Here is a 16,360-nt window from a genome sequence, read left to right on the forward strand (position 1 = left end):
CCTGACTGCAGCTGGCAGTCCATCGACTCGTTGTCCGCGACCAAGTCTCCTCCCATGCACGTGTGAAGAAAGGTGGAGCCTCTGATCCGCAATACGTCGCTTGCGTATTCTCAGGCCAGGGAGTCAGGCCTCCTTTGCTCGGCGTCCGGCGGACTCGCACGCGACCCGTTGGCGGCAGCGCCGAGTAAGTAAAGCATCCTGCTTTGCTATTCTTGACATGTCCACTTGATCTGGACTCTATGCTTCTTGTTTTTTTTTCCACTCTACTCCTTTCCCTTTGTTGACTCAACAGACCCTCAACTTGACCGCCATCCGAAACACGACGGTTCCAGGGGGATACTAGAGTGTGGTCTACCCGCCGTTTTCGTGATTGCGTCAGCCTTTCCACCATAGCTTTCATGAGATAGCATTCCGGCCGCATCATATACAGTACCACCGTGCCAAACTCAGGTACAACCAACACAAAATGGCAAACTCTACACTACCAGACAATGGCCAATGGAACAGCAAACCAGCCTGGAAACTGCCAGGATGGTGCGAGCCAGTCGTACGTCCCCAAATCACAAAGCAGACTCTGCATGCGAAGTGCGGTGTACTAACATGGCTATGCATCTAGATGGTCGCCAGCATTCTCTTCTTCGCGATGTTCATTACACGGAAACGAAACTACAAGATATTTGGTGCATCCTCAAGTCGAAATGGCTACCTCGATGACGCGCCAAACGATTCGATGGATCGCCTCCTCCAACAGTCAGACAGCGACAGCGACTTGGACGACGTGTATGCGACCAAGAATCCAAACGCACCCAAGGTCCGGAGTATTGGCTGCTGGAAGGTTACCACACCCAACACTTCGCGCTTTCGCAACAACATACACAGTCGCATACTGCAGCGCTTCCCGTTTTTGATCGAGATGTTTTACTGGGTCATCAACTATGCCTTCTACCGCATGACGGCAATTGCATCTGCTAAGCTTTTTGCTGGACGAGGCATCTGGGACGTTTCGCAAGAACATGGGATTTCGGTTTTGGAGGCAGAGCAGTTTGGCTTTCTGAGTTTCCTGTTCCCGCTCCGGGAGCGCGACGTCCAACAGTGGTTTATGCATGGACACCAAGATGCGCTTACTGTGCTGAACAAGTGCTATGCGCTGATTCACATTCCCGGCACTGTGGGGTAAGGAATATGTGTGGCAAGTTTGACTAGAGTAACACTGACATTTGACAGCTTCATCTGCTGGTATTATTACGTCGCCCCCTCATTCGATACCTTTGCTGTCGCTCGCCGGACACTCACGCTCACGAACTTCTGCGCCTTTATGACCTTTGTTGTATTCCCGTGCATGCCTCCGCGGTTGCTGCCTGCCGAATACGGCTTCCTCGATACCGTCCGCCACGACGACGCACAGAGTGTGTGGATGAGTGGTAAGTTTGTCAACCAGCTTGCTGCGATGCCTTCAATGCATTTTGGATATGCATTCTGCATCGGTATGACGCTCATCTACCATTCCGGCCTGTTTCGTCGCACCTTGGAGCCCGGCGAGGTTCGCAAAAACGCTTTCTGGAAGATCTTTTACCTCATCCTTGGCATTGGATACCCGTCATTCATCCTCACCGTTATTGTCGCTACCGCCAACCACTACTTTATGGATGCGCTCGTAGCCACGTGCTTTGTATTCCTTTCCTTCTTCTGCAACAAGGTCTTTTACGTCTTTATTCCCCTCGAGGATCTTTTGCTGTACGTTATCCGGGCAGACAAGCCAGTACCCACCACTGGTGACCGCTACCGCGAAAACGGCGGTCGTCTATAGGCAGTAGAAATTTGACAGCAGTTTTCGCAAGCCTTCATTTCGCTTCTACATCAGCTATACAGCGCTATTTGTCGGTACATAAGTACGCAATCTTTTTTGCATTTCACGGAGCACGGAATTACGGCTGGAGTTTGAATGACAACCCCAAAATACCTACTTATTTTTCATTATTAGATATACACGAGCCACCTGGGCGGAAATACATTGCTATTTGAGATCATAATAGTATACATACGAATTGAGTTGATTTCGCCAATGTCTTGATCATGTGCTCAAATCGGGCAAGTTTTGTCGGCTTTGTAGTTGTCGATAACGTCCCGCTGAGGGGGTGATGGGTAACGTGAGCTGAGCTTGTTCCTGCGTTAGCGCGTAGTAAGCAACGCGTTCGGAGCTATCCTGGAGCTCTCCCAGCATCACGTCTAACCACTCACTCTTAGCCAGCCACCTTGCAACCGCGCACCCACCCCACACACCGTGAGCTGGATTAGAAACGCGCTTTTGTTTCAATTACTGTACGCAGCGCAATTTCGCTTTCACGGGAAGTAATTTTCTGAAAAGTAAAAGCGCAGCCTTGCAATCCACATCTCACTTGGTTCTGCGCTGACTTACCGGAAGCTCTCTCACAAGTTAGTTTGCATCTGAGCTTTGTCGCGCACCTCCAGTCGCTTTCCTTTCATCTGTATTGCATGACGTATACTCTCGCGCTGTTCGAGCATCACAAGTACAGAGGACATATTTGCCATGGCGGATACTGAGCAAAAGACGCCTGTTGAGGGCACACCGGTCGAGGATGTAGAGATGGAAGGCGCAGCTGATGCTAGCGCTGGCGCAGACGAGGGTGCTGGGGAAGAGACGGCTTTGGCTGATATTGAACCTGAAGCGCCTAAGCTGATGTTATTCTCAGAGTAAGTCATACTGGGGCAAGATGGAGGTGTTGCGAACTGGCACGCTGGACGAGGTGCTGGGCGCGAGAGCGATTAGGACACGATAAGTTGCGTGCCTGCGTTTCTCACGGTTTCCTTGAGGAAACCAAGAAATAGACACACGGGGAAGCAAACGAGAGAAGAAGAAAAGGACATGCATCTAACGCGCTCACCAGCCTGATTAAGAGTCCAATCGTAGAAGTCGTTGCTGGATCAGGAGAGACCCGCGCCACATACTCAGCACACGAAGCTGTTCTTCTCAAATCGGCCGAGTTTGGCAAACAGATTGAAAAGTTTGCGCCAGGAGGGGTAAACAGTGCCATGAAGCTCGTACATTGCTCAGCTAACACGACGTTAGCCGCGCCAAATTGTCTATTCAGACTGCGACATAGACGCCATGGGCTCGGTAATCGAGTACCTGTACACAGGCGAATACTTCCCCAAGAAGACGTCGTCCGCGCGCGACGCACCGCTCGAAAAGGACCCGCGGCAACCAGAAATCGACCACGAGGGCGTCGGCCTCCTCGTGCACGCCCGCATCTACACCCTCGCCGAGCGGCTGCAACTCGCCGAGCTCAAATCGCTCGCACACTCCAAAATCCACCGCACGGCCTCGACGGCCAAAGGCGAACTTGCATACGCGCGCTACGTCTACAAAGAATCGGACCCGGAAGACGTAACCATCCGCAAGCCCGTGGCCGCGTTTTGGGCTACCCGCAGCTACAGCCTGCGCCACGACGCAGAGCCAGAGTTCAAGGCAATGTGTCTCGAGTTCCCCCAGTTCTCGTACGATGTGCTGCAGCTGGTGCTTGATCAGCGGGAGAAGAAGAAGGGCGGGGATGACACGCCTGCGAGGAGTAGTGGGCCGAGCGTTATACCGGGTAGCACGAGGAAGAGGCCGAGGGTTAGTCAGGTGTAAAAAAAAAAAAGTCAAGTAGATGCGAGGAGGAGGGGGACTTGGGGAAATATCATGGATATTCATTTCATTGTTTGGTGAGTATCTTTTTTTTTCTCTTTGCATCTCTCTTCAATCTTTTTGGGGTTTTTTACGATGATTCTATCTTTTTTCGTTTTCTCAAATCCATATTGCATTGTTAAGTTAGAACTATGTATGTATACGTATGTTACGTACGTATGGGGGGTTACTGCAGATAGGCGTATATATGTGCCCATGCCAATACATGCCTTTTTTTCTATCTTACGTCAGCCATATCCATCTTTTTTTTTTCAATTTTCTGGCATCAGTAGGCGGGGCGGGGATGGCCGTGGAGGAAAAAAAAAAGAGTTTATTCGGTAGTTGTTGCGGCACTTTTTTGTCTCTCTCTCTCTCTTTTTCTATCCCTCGGTTTAAGTACCTCTTGCATGTGATCATGTGCTTTTGATGTTTTTTTTTCCATCCTGGAGGGAAAACCTATGTGTACTACGTCTGCAGCAAAACCGCCAAGACGAAATGGGTGGATTTTTTCTTTCTCTTTGGCTCAATCTGTGGGGGAGGGAAGGAAAAGAAGATTGCATGCTGCAGAGAAAGAACCGGTGGGGGGGGGGGGGGCGCGTATCGAAGTCACCTTTTTTTGATTTTTGATCACGTACGTATATGTATGAAGGTGGGTATTATGTATGCAAGTGCAAGTAGGCTTGCTGTAGCGTGTCTACTATTCTGCATTCATCTCATTGCATATCGAGACAAGCACAGAACAAAAAGAAAAAAAAGGGGGAGAGAATAGTGTTTCTTTCTATGAGTCAGGAAGGGGGGGGGGGGGGGGAATTGAACAAGTCAAACAAGGTTTTTGTTCAGTTGCATGACTGGCTTGTGATAATGGGTCGATTGTAGGACATGCAGAGAGGGAGGAAATGTACAGGGAACAGGCATTGAACACCATAGTGTACAGACCAGTCGGAGCCATATTACCATTGTAGGCATGGAATGGGGAGACTACTCGGAGTTATTCCGACATAAATGGGTACGTACTTAGTTCATGTACATATGTATGTAGGTAAGCACGAACAAGAGTGACACATATATTCGCCGTATACGAGCGCCGTCACGCCGTCGGTCGCAAGAGCGGTCAACAAGTTTGTGTTTTTTTGTGCTAGAGGACTCGTGAGACTGTCGTGTATTTTGCAGTGAGGACTTAGGTCAGGACTACTGCATGGAATCTTGCTTTGGAGCCAAGCCAGTCATGTACGGTGACGTCTTCTTGCGGGAAACTGGGAGGATGCAGGGACGGGGGGGGGGGGGGGAGGGGGCGGGTGTTGCAGATGGGACAGATGGCGCAATGTAGGGTGCTGGAGAGTGTTCTTGTTGGGCCGCCAGTGAGTGATTGCGGGTTGGATTGGTTCGTTGGATTTTGCCTGGGTCGTGGCTGGGACTGAGTGCCTGTTGGATGGGAGATGGAGAAAGAGAAGAGGTGGGTGAGCAGTGTGTTGGCTAGTGAGTAGGTGGGTGAGTTTGGTTGGTTGGCTGATAGCGAATGCCGGGCTTTGTGTAGCGGACATGCACGCTCCGCTGTACCGTACGCTGGGTTTGCCGGCAAGATTGCTACTGTGGTGCTACTGGAGCAGAAGGGGCAATCTGACGGGCCCAAGGGCATATCCAACGGTCGAGCGGGACTATAATGGGCATGGGCGCAGAGAGGCATGCAGAAGAAAGCAACGGCTGGGATGGGTTCAATACGACTCCCGTGACCAGTGACCCGTGGCCCGGGACAAAGGCCAGGCGGTCGGGCGTCGATGGACCATGGTGTCAGCGATGGCAGCGGAGAATGGGGGGGCGCTGACATGTGTCAATCACTTCCGCGTCTGGCAGCGTGAGGGCGGACGCGGACCGGCTGTGGGCGAGTGCAAGCCGCCGCCTGGGCCGGGCAGTCTGCGCGAACACGTGGAGGTGCATATGCTCGGCATGGCCATGATTTGCGTGTGCATCGATCCGCTGCAACGTGAGCGATGCGAGCGCTCGTGAAACCGCAGCCCGGGTCCGCGACGCAGCCAGACTGGGAGGTTGATGTGCAGTGCGGGCGTGGAGGAGGGTGTGGAGTGAGTGGCGGGCGTGGATGTGGGCGAGAGAGGGTGTGCTGGCTGCACAGTGGGCGTGGTGCATACTCCTAATCCGACACAGGCTGCATTCGCTAGGGCCATTCCCCGCGCTGGCTGCTTGTGCCGAGCGGGCATGGAAGCGCGTGTGGTATTTTAGTCAGTGAGTAGATGGATGTGTATGTAAGTAGGCAGGATGAGTGCATGTACTCTACTGTGCGGGAGGTGGTCACGATGGCAGATGTCGAGCGGCGCCAGGGGGAGGCGGCGGCGGCGGGGAGGCAAGAGACGGGGCAGACGACTCAATGGGCGAGCCGAGAACACTGCCGCGGTCCAAGTATGTGTGTGTGCGTGCGTGTGTATATATGTGTGTATGTGTATATATGTGTGTATGTGTATATATGTGTGTATGTGTGTATATACATATATGTGTGTGTGCATGTGTGTGTATGTGTATATGCGTGTGTGCATGTACATGGTCGAGTGCGTCGTCCATGTACAGGTGGACACATACATGTGCGGACATTACACAGGAGCAGACATGCCGTGTACACACATGCATCGTACCAGTACATCCATCCATCCTCGACAGACAGCACTCACATGGGCCGCCCGCCCTCTCTTGCTCCGGCTCGTCGTGTGTGTGGTGTGCGTGCAGTATTGCCCCAAGGCTTCTTTGCTTCTTCTACCGCCTTGCTGGACCCTGCAGCTCGTCTGCAACCCCCCGCAGCCCGCCCTGGCCCGCCCTGGCCTGGCCTGCCCAATATCCAGCACCGCTTCCTCGAGGCAAGCCCATGGTCCGGAACGCGCTCCGCAATCCTTTCCCCTCGTCGCCCTCTGCCCCCCAGCTAAAGGCCGCATGCATGTGCTCATCCCGTTGCTTCTTGCTTAACAAGGCCGCCAACCGCCAATCACGCCCTTGCGACCCAGACGCTGCTCCTCTGCTTTTTCCCTCTCTGCCTCGTCCTGTCCCTCTTCTGCCTATACTGTCTGTCCACGGCCCGGTGGGCCAGCGCTTTGGCCCTTTTTGCTCTTCACGAGACCCGCTCCTGGGCCCTGTGGCCCACCTTTGACGCCCACTAGCCCTCGACGTACCTTTGCGCCCCGACCCACCCGCTGCCTGCCTCCCAAGTGCTCTACCCTCCGTGCCTCAAGCCTCCCTAATGGCTTGCGCCCGCGGTACCAGCAGCTAAGCCAGCTAGCACACAGTTGCCCTTCCATGGCCTCCCGGACTGCCATATAGCCCCGGCCCTCGGAAGCACGCGTCGTCTGGCTACAGGTCCGACCATCTTGTTTAAGACAAGTTCACTTCCTCCTAGCGTCACTTGACCTACAAACCACGCTCTGCCCCGAGCTATCGTCTATCGTGTCTTTCAGCATCTTCATATCAGCACGACTCTGCCGCTCCCACATATCCCCTGGCCATCTCTGCTCCTCCTCCTCTCCGTATTGTCCACCCACGTCGACCCTTCCAACTCCATCACCCCTTCTGTCAAATCAATCCTCTTGACCAATCCTCAGTCTCGATTGCAACCTGCATGCCCAGACCAAAAGAGGGCAAGAAAAAAATAAGTGGTAGCCAGAAAATCCCGGTTCATATCATCCTTCACCACGTCCTGCTGTAAGTCCGAGCAACGCCCATGACTCTCCACCCAACGCATCCTGATTCCATGCAGACATTTCACATAATCACTTGGCCCTCTCTCTCGACACACTTTCCGTCTGTGTGGTCAATCGGTAGACTTCGGCGCCACGTCATAAATCCACACGTCCAAATGATCCAAGTCTGCTACCCTACCCCTCCTCTCAAGACCGTGCATCCGAGGCGACTCGTCCTCGCACCGGTCATACAAAATCAAACAACAATGAATCCTCCCACAGCACCAAACCCAGCCGGAGACGCCGGTGTTCTCCCCGAATTCAACAGCCTCAGCCTCCAGGACGCACCATCACCACCAGTAAACGATGACGAGCTCGACGTGCTCAACATGTCACGCGAGACGGCCATGAAGTTGATTGCGCGCTCCATCATCGCCATAGCAAACGCTGCCGGCGACGTGCCAGCCACGCCACCGCTGTCGCGACCGGCGACACCAGGCGGTCGGGAGACCCAAGTCGTTCGACACCACCGAAGAACCTCGTCTAGACCCGCCACGCCTATACCCGCCGAAAAGGAAAGCCACCAGCCTACCGAACTAGCTCCGCCAGAAGCGAGCCACGACGAGCCCGTCACGATCCACGACATCGGAGCCGGAGCGCAGCCCGAGGCGGTGCAACGCGCCAACATGGCCAGGAAATTCTTCTCCAAGACGGTGCCCAAGGTGGGCGTGGAAGAGTACATGAATCGCATCCAGAAATTTTGCCCGTTATCGACTGCAGTCTGGCTAGCGGCTGGATCCTACATGCTGCGCCTGTGCGTTATCGATAGGAGCGTCCCACTGACTTATCGCACCATGCACCGGCTTATCTTGGCCTGTGCACTGGTGGCCATGAAGGCGCTCGAGGATCACCGATGGCCTCAGAAGCGCTTTGCGGCCGTAGGCGGCGTCGACGAGGCAGCCCTCAGCCGCCTGGAGCTGTGTGTCGAGTTCTTGCTGTCGTTTGACGTCCAGATCTTCACTCCAGAGAAACTCCGCGAACTGACACTGCAGCTGCAAAAGGCCGGTCAGGCAGCCACCATGACGTGCCGGCTGCCAACAACTTTTAACCTTCGATTGGCTACCCCCAAGATGCGTAATGCGCAGGTAGCGTGATTGTTGTTTACAAGGAGAGACACACAGAACAGAAATGTCTATGAAGAGACTGAGCGGACGCAGGCTGAAGCGTCATTCTCCTTGTTGTTTCGAGTTTTCAGGATATCCCCCACCTTTGAGCATGAAATCGGCGTTTGGGTAATAGCAAAACAGAGGCATCGAGATCGAGCTTGGGCAAGCGGGTCATTGTGTACTATAGACACCAAAAAGGTGCATAGGAAGAAATGTTGAAATTCGTTGGCGCGCAAACGCACGAGCCCACTTTTTGACGGTTGTTTGTGGAGACCCGAATGATGTACTCTAGATTCAGGTACCGTTCCCAGTTCCAGCGTGACGACTGCCGGTGCCAAGGCCATGCGGGAAGTCTATCAATCGCCGGCTTACGGAAGATTGGAATGCCAATAGTCGTCGATGCTGGCGCCGTTGATCAGCAAGCTCCACCTTGCGGCTTCGACTGGGCACCGCCATCAGACAACCTCACGAGAACATGGCATTTTTTTTGGCGGCGGTGCGTTGTGTCGTGTTGAGGCTACGCAATGACATGCGTGCGCATCCCTGTTACGGGCAGGTTTTAGCTTGCGCGGCAACGACGATCGTGTGCCCCTGGCGCGCCACAGTCTCGTTGAACGAGTCCGGACTTGCTGCACACTTCACGCTCTGGGTACTAACAAATACCCGCCTCGTCCACGCCTCCGCCTCCACCGCTGCCGTATACAGAGTCGCAAATTCGCCTCGGCCACTCGCTCCATTGTCGCTCCCCCGTCGCACACACCACGCCCACCATGACACGAATACTCGTTCCCTTCGCTGCAGTCGTCGCCACCTTGTCTCCCCTCGTACACGCTGGCATCCAGTTCACTGCCCCCGCGGCTGGTTCTACAATGGTTGCTGGCTCTGCCATTACTGTCCAGTGGGCGGAAACCGATGCGGGGCCAAAACTTGCCGACCTGCAAGGTTACCAGTTGCAGCTGGTAGTTGGAGGTAACGAGGGCGACGAACAAGTAAGCTGAGCTTGGGGCAACGAGCATAGAGGCCGTATGCTGACAGCTCTACTAGATGATCGTGACTACCATTACTCCGAGCGGCTTATTCTCGGCGGGCAACGCAGCTTCAGGAAGAGTAGAAGCAGGTTTATCGGAGGATCTCAAGGATGCCAATGCATAGTACGTGCCCTGCCCCAGATTGCTCGACTCTCGCTCTAGCACAAGACTAATGTCGGCATCGCAGCTTCGTCAAGATGATCGCAACTGGCAAGACTGGCGACGGCCAGTACGTCGTCTACTCTGATCGCTTTTCCTTCTCTGGCATGACTGGCAAGAACATCCTCAATCCGACTGTAAAAGAGGCTGCCACCACCGTCACTGGTACAGCTGGACCGGCAAGTGAAGACACTTTGACCAACAATGGCCCGGCGACTAGTGGTGATCTATATGATGTTGAATACACAATGCAGACCGGCATCACTCGTTATGCGCCCATGCAGCCTGTACCTGGCACCAAGGTTACTGCAACCAACACCAAGCCCCTCTACCCTACCAGCAGTGTGAGGATTGCCAAAACCAAGCTGCCGACTCCTAGCCAGGTGATTACACTCACCGCCACGCAGACATTTTCTACCCAGAGTAGGGCAAATACGGTATGTCCAAATGACTGGCAACAAGCATATGCCATCATTTGTGCTCAGACCAATCGGGAATATTTGCTAACCCTTCTATAGGTTGCCCCGGCGTCTCACGCCACCGACGACATGGCCAAGTTCCTCAGGCGTTGGCAAGACTAGATGGCCTGTTGTTTGTTGAAAGATATCAATCCTGCAGCTTGAAGGCTGGCCGCAACCGACCCATTGTTTCCATCATCGACATTTGCACATCGCCATAGAGCAGACTAGTGCTGGGCGTCGTGGTCGTGGAACCTACAACCCATGGATTAACCATATCGTGCCATTGTTCGCTTGGCTCCAACGCCTGCAGAATCGTTTTGTTTCACTGCACCTTTATACCTAAACGATAAAAGGGATACCCCGATTTTGGGCAATGACATGGCATGGCGTAGGTGTTTGGAGCTTGCTTACTTTTTCTTCATGGCTAGGGGTTGTTTGGCACGTTGTAATAAAGTGTAAGAAATTTATAGACATGATTACGTAGTTTTACACACACACACACACACTAGCGGATGCATCAAACGACAATGTTATGCTATTGTTTTTTACCAAAACCAGTTTTCCTACAAGTCCCATCGCTGTCCCAATAACCAGCTGGTAGGTGGAATCACACCTTCCTCATCCATAACAGCTCGTGAATCGCATAACCGCGGTTACCCGTCTCTTGGTCCGACGGAATAATCGGAGTAGAACATCCCTCCTATGAAGCAAGGCTACCATTTGCAATATGCCGCATTCACTGCAGTGTAGCTTAAAAAAAACAGAATTTTATAACTTTGGCCTTTTGGTACATATTTAATGTATAGCGTATTAAACTGATTATCTGAGAAAAGAACACATTATTCCATAAGTCCAGTGGGCAGTTTGATCCCATTACCATTACCCTGTTTTGGTGGGTGTAGTTTTTTATCCGAGTATTTCGTCGGACGAGTAAGAGCTGCGCCTGCCAAACTCGAGTCTTACCACCCCACCACCCCCACCTTTCCAATCCGAGCTATCCTTTCCGTCTAATCAACTGACGAGGCAGCTCCTACAGGTCACGCCCCCTTCTCCTACTTATGTACAACCTCTTGCCCCAAATCAGTCGCTCCCTTCGACACACCCTGCGCACTACCGCTGCACGAACTTCGCAACGACGATTAGCGAGTTCCGCAACTGCAACACCGTGCTTATACAGCCTATCTACAGAGAGTGGCAGTTGGATTAACGTGACCAAAATGGCCATTGCTGAGAACTACGATGAGATCCTCAAGGGCAAATATCCAGCCAAAGAGCATGCGAGAAAGGTCAAGGAATGGTTGGTGAGCAAAGGCGGGGATAAGAATGGCACAATTTATCTGGAGGCTCAGAAGCAAAAGCTGAATGAGGATAACGATGGAGAAGCGCCGTTCCGGTACGAAGAACAAGACGAACGATTTATACGGGGCCTATGCTAATTATTCCGCCTCCAGACAGCGACGCTACTTTTTCTATCTCAGTGGCTGCGAACTCCCAGACGCGTACCTCAAATATGAGATGGCCACTGAGAAGCTGACACTTTACATTCCTCCTGTACACCCGGATGAGGTCATCTGGTCAGGTCTGCCAATGAGCCCAGAGGAAGCAAAGGCGAAATATGATATTGACGAGTGCTTCACCACCGACGAGCTAAACTCGCACCTTGCCAGCACATCCGAGTCATCACAATCGACAATTTATGCCATCCCAGAACAGGTATCCGACCATGTTACCTTCATCGCATTCAAGGAAAAGGAGTTTACCCAACTCAAAACGGCCATTGAGTACTGCCGAGTTATCAAGACGGACTACGAGGTTGCGCTTATCCGCAAGGCAAACGTCATTTCTACTGCAGCTCACGTAGCCGTCATGAAGGCCGCTTCCAAGGCGCAAAACGAATGCGAACTCGAAGCAGTTTTTCTCAAGGCCTGCGTCGAGCGCAATGCAAAGAACCAGGCCTATCACTCGATTGTCGCTGCAGGGGAGCACGCAGCCACACTGCATTATGTCCACAATGCTGCGCCAATTACAAATCAGAACCTTTTGCTGTTGGATGCTGGATGCGAGCTCGACTGCTATGCGTCAGATATCACACGTACATTTCCTATCAAAGGCACATTCACAGCCGAGTCTCTGGCCATCTACAAGATTGTTCTTGACATGCAGCTGCAATGCATCAATGCACTCAAGGCTGGCGTCGTGTGGGACCATGTCCACGAACTTGCTCACAAGATTGCTATCAAGGGGCTTTTGGATCTTGGTATCTTGAAGGGAGATGCAGAGGAGCTATTCAACAAGAGAATCAGTGTAGCATTCTTTCCACACGGCTTGGGCCATTACCTTGGAATGGACACTCATGACACTGGCGGCAACGCAAACTATGCGGACAAGGATGTCATGTTTCGATATCTGCGAACACGAGGGGCGCTACCAGAGCGTAGCGTGATTACTGTTGAGCCCGGAATCTACTTTTGCAAGTTCATCATTGAGCCGTATCTCAAGGATGAAGAGAAGAAGAAGTACATTGACGAAAGTGTGTTGGATAAGTACTGGACAGTGGGAGGAGTCCGAATTGAAGGTACGTTATGGTATTTCTTAACAAAATCCCGCGGAGCTGACATGATTTAGACAATGTTCTCATTACGAAGGACGGGGTGGACAATCTGACGCCGACACCCAAGGATGTTGACGACATCACCCAGCTGGTCAAGTCTGCATAGGTTTGTGAAATACGTTTATGGCGAGGCAAAGCCATGCCCAGCGCATATAGACATGAATTTATTGTTTCCGATGAACGAGTATAAAGACCTTCTACGCATGGTATAGTGTTACTACCCTACAGCAAGGCACGCGCAATATTTCCCAATCATATGGACTAGAGCAAGTACTCTTCATCCGAGATGTTCGTCTGAATTTCCTTTACGGGCCCGGAGTGTGGTGGTCCGTTTCGCATTGATTGGTGGGCATGACATCCCTGCCCTTTTCGCCTAGTTCATTTGGCTATATTGCCATAGTCACGTTAGGTGTGGGAACCCCTCCCGTTTTGGGCCACTGTCTAGCTCTCTTGTGGAGAGGCTCCAAAGGTGGCATCATGTATGCCAACCCTATCAAATTAAACTAGTATCAAGGCACGGAATTGAGAGTGTCCGGGTTAAAGGGCCTGCCTAAGAGGTTGAATGTGTAGCGAGAGTGATGAATGGGATATATAAATGAAGAGCTAGGGTGAGTTTGTGTGTGTGTGTGTGTGTGTATGTGGGTAGGTACGCAGTTGCTCAGGTGCTTTGTTTCTTTTTCTTTTCGAGAGAGAGAGAGAGAAAAAAGATGTTTGGATCAATTCTTGCTGCTGCGGCTCTCTTTGGACTGGCTGTAGGCCAGAAGATTACTCTTCAAGCCGAGGATGCTACGCTCTCTGGTACCACGGTTGGCTCTTCCGTCGCGGGATTTACAGGTAAATTGGTTCTCAGTGTCTACAACTTACATGTGGACTCGCACTAAACTAGTGTTTGTCTCTAGGAACTGGATATGTAGAAGGCTTCTCGGATGCCACGGACAAAGTCACTTTCAACATCACCAGTCAAACCGGGGGTCTGCACGACCTCGAGTTGATCTACAACGGACCCTACGGCGACAAGTTCACCAACATTGTCTTCAACAATGCAGGCGGCAGCCAAGTCAGTCTCCCCGCGACCACGAAATGGACAACGGTACCGGCCGGCCAGGTGCTGCTCAAAGCAGGCATAAACACAGTTGAGATCCAGAGTAACTGGGGTTGGTACCTCATCGACGCCATCACGCTTACGCCCACTGCCCAGCGACCTCCCCACAACATCACCACAACGCCCGTAAACCCCAAAGCAAACGCCGACGCCAAAGCGCTGCTCAAATACCTCGTCAGCATCTACGGCAAGAAAATACTCTCAGGCCAACAAGACCAAGCATCTTTCGACTGGGTAACCACCAACGTCGGCAAGACACCCGCCGTCCTCGGCCTCGACCTAATGGACTACACCGACTCACGCACCTCTCGCGGCGCCTCGTCCAAAGACATTGACCACGCCCTCGCCTTTGCCAAAAAGGGCGGCATCGTAACCTTTGTCTGGCACTGGGGCGCCCCGACCGGCCTCTACGACACAACCGAGCAACCATGGTGGTCGGGCTTCTACACACGCGCGACCGATTTCGACCTATCCAGCGCGCTAGCCGACACCAACAACGCCAACTACACGCTGCTCATGCACGACATCGATACGGTGGCTTTGCAGCTCAAGAAGCTGCAAAGCGCGGGCATCCCCGTGCTCTTCCGCCCGCTGCACGAAGCCGAAGGCGCATGGTTCTGGTGGGGCGCCCGGGGCGCTGCGCCCGCAAAGAAGCTCTACCGCATCCTGTACGAGCGGCTGACCAACGTGCACAACCTGCACAATCTGCTCTGGGTCTGGAATTCCGTCGCTCCAGACTGGTACCCCGGCGACGACGTCGTCGATATCGTGTCGGCGGATACGTATGCCCAGGGCGACCACGGGCCCCAGTCGGCCACGTACAATGCCCTGCTGAAGCTGGGCGAGCGCCAGAAGATTGTCGCCGCGACAGAGGTTGGGAGTGTCATGGAGCCGGCGGATTTGCAGGCGTATCGTGCGGATTGGGCCTGGTTTGTCGTTTGGGGGGGTGAGTATATTAGTGGTGGGGCGTGGAATAGTGTCGAGTTGTTGAAGAGGATTTATAGTGATGCCTATGTTTTGACGTTGGATGAGATTCAGGGGTGGAGGAAACAAGTAAGGTAGATTGGGAGTGTCTGTTCTCTTTTTTTGGGGGTGGGGATTTATATGTTATGTTAGATTGATGGTGGTTGGTGGTGATGGAAGGTTGTGGTTGGAAATGGGAGGAATATGGGCGGAGAGCGCTAGACTAGATGAGGAAGGAAATACCTTTTTACATGTTGTCAGCCCTACTAGGGCTGTGCCCTTTGTTTGTGCTTACTTACCCACTTGTACTAGGCAGCGTAAAGCGGGGCTATATATTTATGTGAATGATTCATACATCAAGTATCTACCTGCACTTATTCTTCTTTCTTTCTTGAAAAGTGATATACCTCTTTTCTCCATTCCACTTCTTTTTTTCTTCTTTTAGGCATATACTTGAGTACCAGGGCACTGCAATGTCGGAAGCTCAACGCCCCAAAGTCGGTGTCGGTGTCATCATCCACGACGAGGCTGGCAACATCATCATGGGCGAGCGCGCAGGCAGCCACGGCGCTGGTACGTTTTTCTTTACCCAACCCCTCTTCTTCCCCCCCTTCTTCCTCCTTCTTCTCCTTTCTCCTATATGCCTCTCTGATTGACAAAAAACTTTTCTCAAAAAGGCACATTCCAATGTCCCGGCGGCCACCTCGAATACTCCGAATCCTTTGCCGAAACCGCAGCTCGCGAAGTCCTTGAAGAAACCGGTCTCGTAGTCGGTAACATCAAGTTTCTAACCGCCACAAACGATGTGTTTGGTGAAGGCAAACATTACGTTACCATATTTGTCACGTGTACGATTACGGGGGAAGATAAGGTGGCAAAGGTTTGCTTCCCCCTCCCCTTCATCTTTCCTAACATTCCCCCATTGTTCCATTTTCCATTCTACATTGATACCACTGTTATCATGACTTTCCAATGCTGTGCTTTTCCAGGATTTTTGGAAAAAAAATTGCTGATATTCGTGACATGATAAGCCGATGGAACCGCACAAATGCGCAGCGTGGGAGTGGGTGCCGTGGAGTCAGATGTGGGCTTGGGCCGGGGAGCAAGCAGCGGCTGAGAAGGAAGGCAGAGAGGTGAAGAGGAAGATGTTTCTGCCGCTTGTGAATCTTTGGAGGGACTATCCGGAGTTGGAGTTTGCGTTGGGTGGGAAGAGGTAAAGGGACGAATGGGGGATGTTGGAGGTTCCTTGCTTTGCTCGATCGCCCATGTAGTACGGTATATGGTTCTCTTGGGGTTGAAAAAAAAAGTCAGATTTGCTAGGGGGTTATCATCTACCGAGCAAGTTGAAACAAACTGGTTTTTGGTGGATTTAGTCTCTACGATCGTAGGAACACGATGAAATAACAAGTCATGTAAACTTGTGTAACGGTCCCTGAAAAGGAAAGAAAAATATCTAGCCTGCACTCAACTAAAGTCCCACTTATGTCCTGACTGATCATCACAAAACAGAA

General features: G+C 52.3%; 7 protein-coding genes across 7 annotated transcripts; 6 read left to right on the plus strand and 1 right to left on the minus strand.

Moving 5' to 3' along the window:
* Positions 1 to 233: 233 nt before the first annotated feature.
* Positions 234 to 2,119, plus strand: PSV08DRAFT_411261 (PAP2 superfamily-domain-containing protein). Its single transcript, XM_014220611.2, has 3 exons — positions 234 to 547; positions 617 to 1,173; positions 1,225 to 2,119. Exons 1-3 carry the CDS (start codon positions 467 to 469, stop codon positions 1,805 to 1,807), a joined length of 1,221 nt encoding a protein of 406 aa, XP_014076086.1. The 5' UTR covers positions 234 to 466; the 3' UTR covers positions 1,808 to 2,119.
* Positions 2,120 to 2,493: 374 nt separating this feature from the next.
* On the plus strand, positions 2,494 to 3,649 carry PSV08DRAFT_403702 (uncharacterized protein; the record flags this gene model as incomplete). Its single annotated transcript, XM_014220612.2, has 3 exons — positions 2,494 to 2,712; positions 2,907 to 3,039; positions 3,089 to 3,649. The coding sequence occupies exons 1-3, from the start codon at positions 2,549 to 2,551 to the stop codon at positions 3,647 to 3,649; spliced, it is 858 nt and encodes a 285-aa protein (XP_014076087.1). The 5' UTR covers positions 2,494 to 2,548.
* A 1,213-nt stretch (positions 3,650 to 4,862) lies between these two features.
* On the minus strand, positions 4,863 to 5,898 carry PSV08DRAFT_249616 (uncharacterized protein; the record flags this gene model as incomplete). The annotated part of the gene is made up of 2 exons (XM_014220613.2): positions 4,863 to 5,503; positions 5,556 to 5,898. 2 exons carry the CDS (start codon positions 5,896 to 5,898, stop codon positions 4,863 to 4,865), a joined length of 984 nt encoding a protein of 327 aa, XP_014076088.2.
* A 1,590-nt stretch (positions 5,899 to 7,488) lies between these two features.
* Positions 7,489 to 8,760, plus strand: PSV08DRAFT_317634 (cyclin-domain-containing protein). The gene has a single exon (XM_014220615.2). The coding sequence runs from the start codon at positions 7,536 to 7,538 to the stop codon at positions 8,511 to 8,513; it is 978 nt and encodes a 325-aa protein (XP_014076090.1). The 5' UTR covers positions 7,489 to 7,535; the 3' UTR covers positions 8,514 to 8,760.
* A 213-nt stretch (positions 8,761 to 8,973) lies between these two features.
* PSV08DRAFT_317647 (uncharacterized protein) lies at positions 8,974 to 10,723 on the plus strand. Its single transcript, XM_014220616.2, has 4 exons — positions 8,974 to 9,514; positions 9,570 to 9,676; positions 9,741 to 10,149; positions 10,231 to 10,723. The coding sequence occupies exons 1-4, from the start codon at positions 9,296 to 9,298 to the stop codon at positions 10,291 to 10,293; spliced, it is 798 nt and encodes a 265-aa protein (XP_014076091.1). The 5' UTR covers positions 8,974 to 9,295; the 3' UTR covers positions 10,294 to 10,723.
* Positions 10,724 to 11,278: 555 nt separating this feature from the next.
* Positions 11,279 to 12,967, plus strand: PSV08DRAFT_317656 (peptidase M24, structural domain-containing protein). Its single transcript, XM_014220617.2, has 3 exons — positions 11,279 to 11,566; positions 11,625 to 12,748; positions 12,799 to 12,967. The coding sequence occupies exons 1-3, from the start codon at positions 11,391 to 11,393 to the stop codon at positions 12,888 to 12,890; spliced, it is 1,392 nt and encodes a 463-aa protein (XP_014076092.1). The 5' UTR covers positions 11,279 to 11,390; the 3' UTR covers positions 12,891 to 12,967.
* A 524-nt stretch (positions 12,968 to 13,491) lies between these two features.
* On the plus strand, positions 13,492 to 16,317 carry PSV08DRAFT_403706 (glycoside hydrolase family 26 protein; the record flags this gene model as incomplete). Its single annotated transcript, XM_014220619.2, has 5 exons — positions 13,492 to 13,618; positions 13,684 to 14,944; positions 15,295 to 15,422; positions 15,527 to 15,729; positions 15,881 to 16,317. 5 exons carry the CDS (start codon positions 13,492 to 13,494, stop codon positions 16,064 to 16,066), a joined length of 1,905 nt encoding a protein of 634 aa, XP_014076094.2. The 3' UTR covers positions 16,067 to 16,317.
* Between the last annotated feature and the right edge of the window lie 43 nt (positions 16,318 to 16,360).

Source organism: Bipolaris maydis, assembly GCF_028858645.1.
Source record: "Bipolaris maydis strain C4 unplaced genomic scaffold PSV08scaffold_11, whole genome shotgun sequence".
In the NCBI taxonomy this organism is placed as follows: domain Eukaryota; kingdom Fungi; phylum Ascomycota; class Dothideomycetes; order Pleosporales; family Pleosporaceae; genus Bipolaris; species Bipolaris maydis.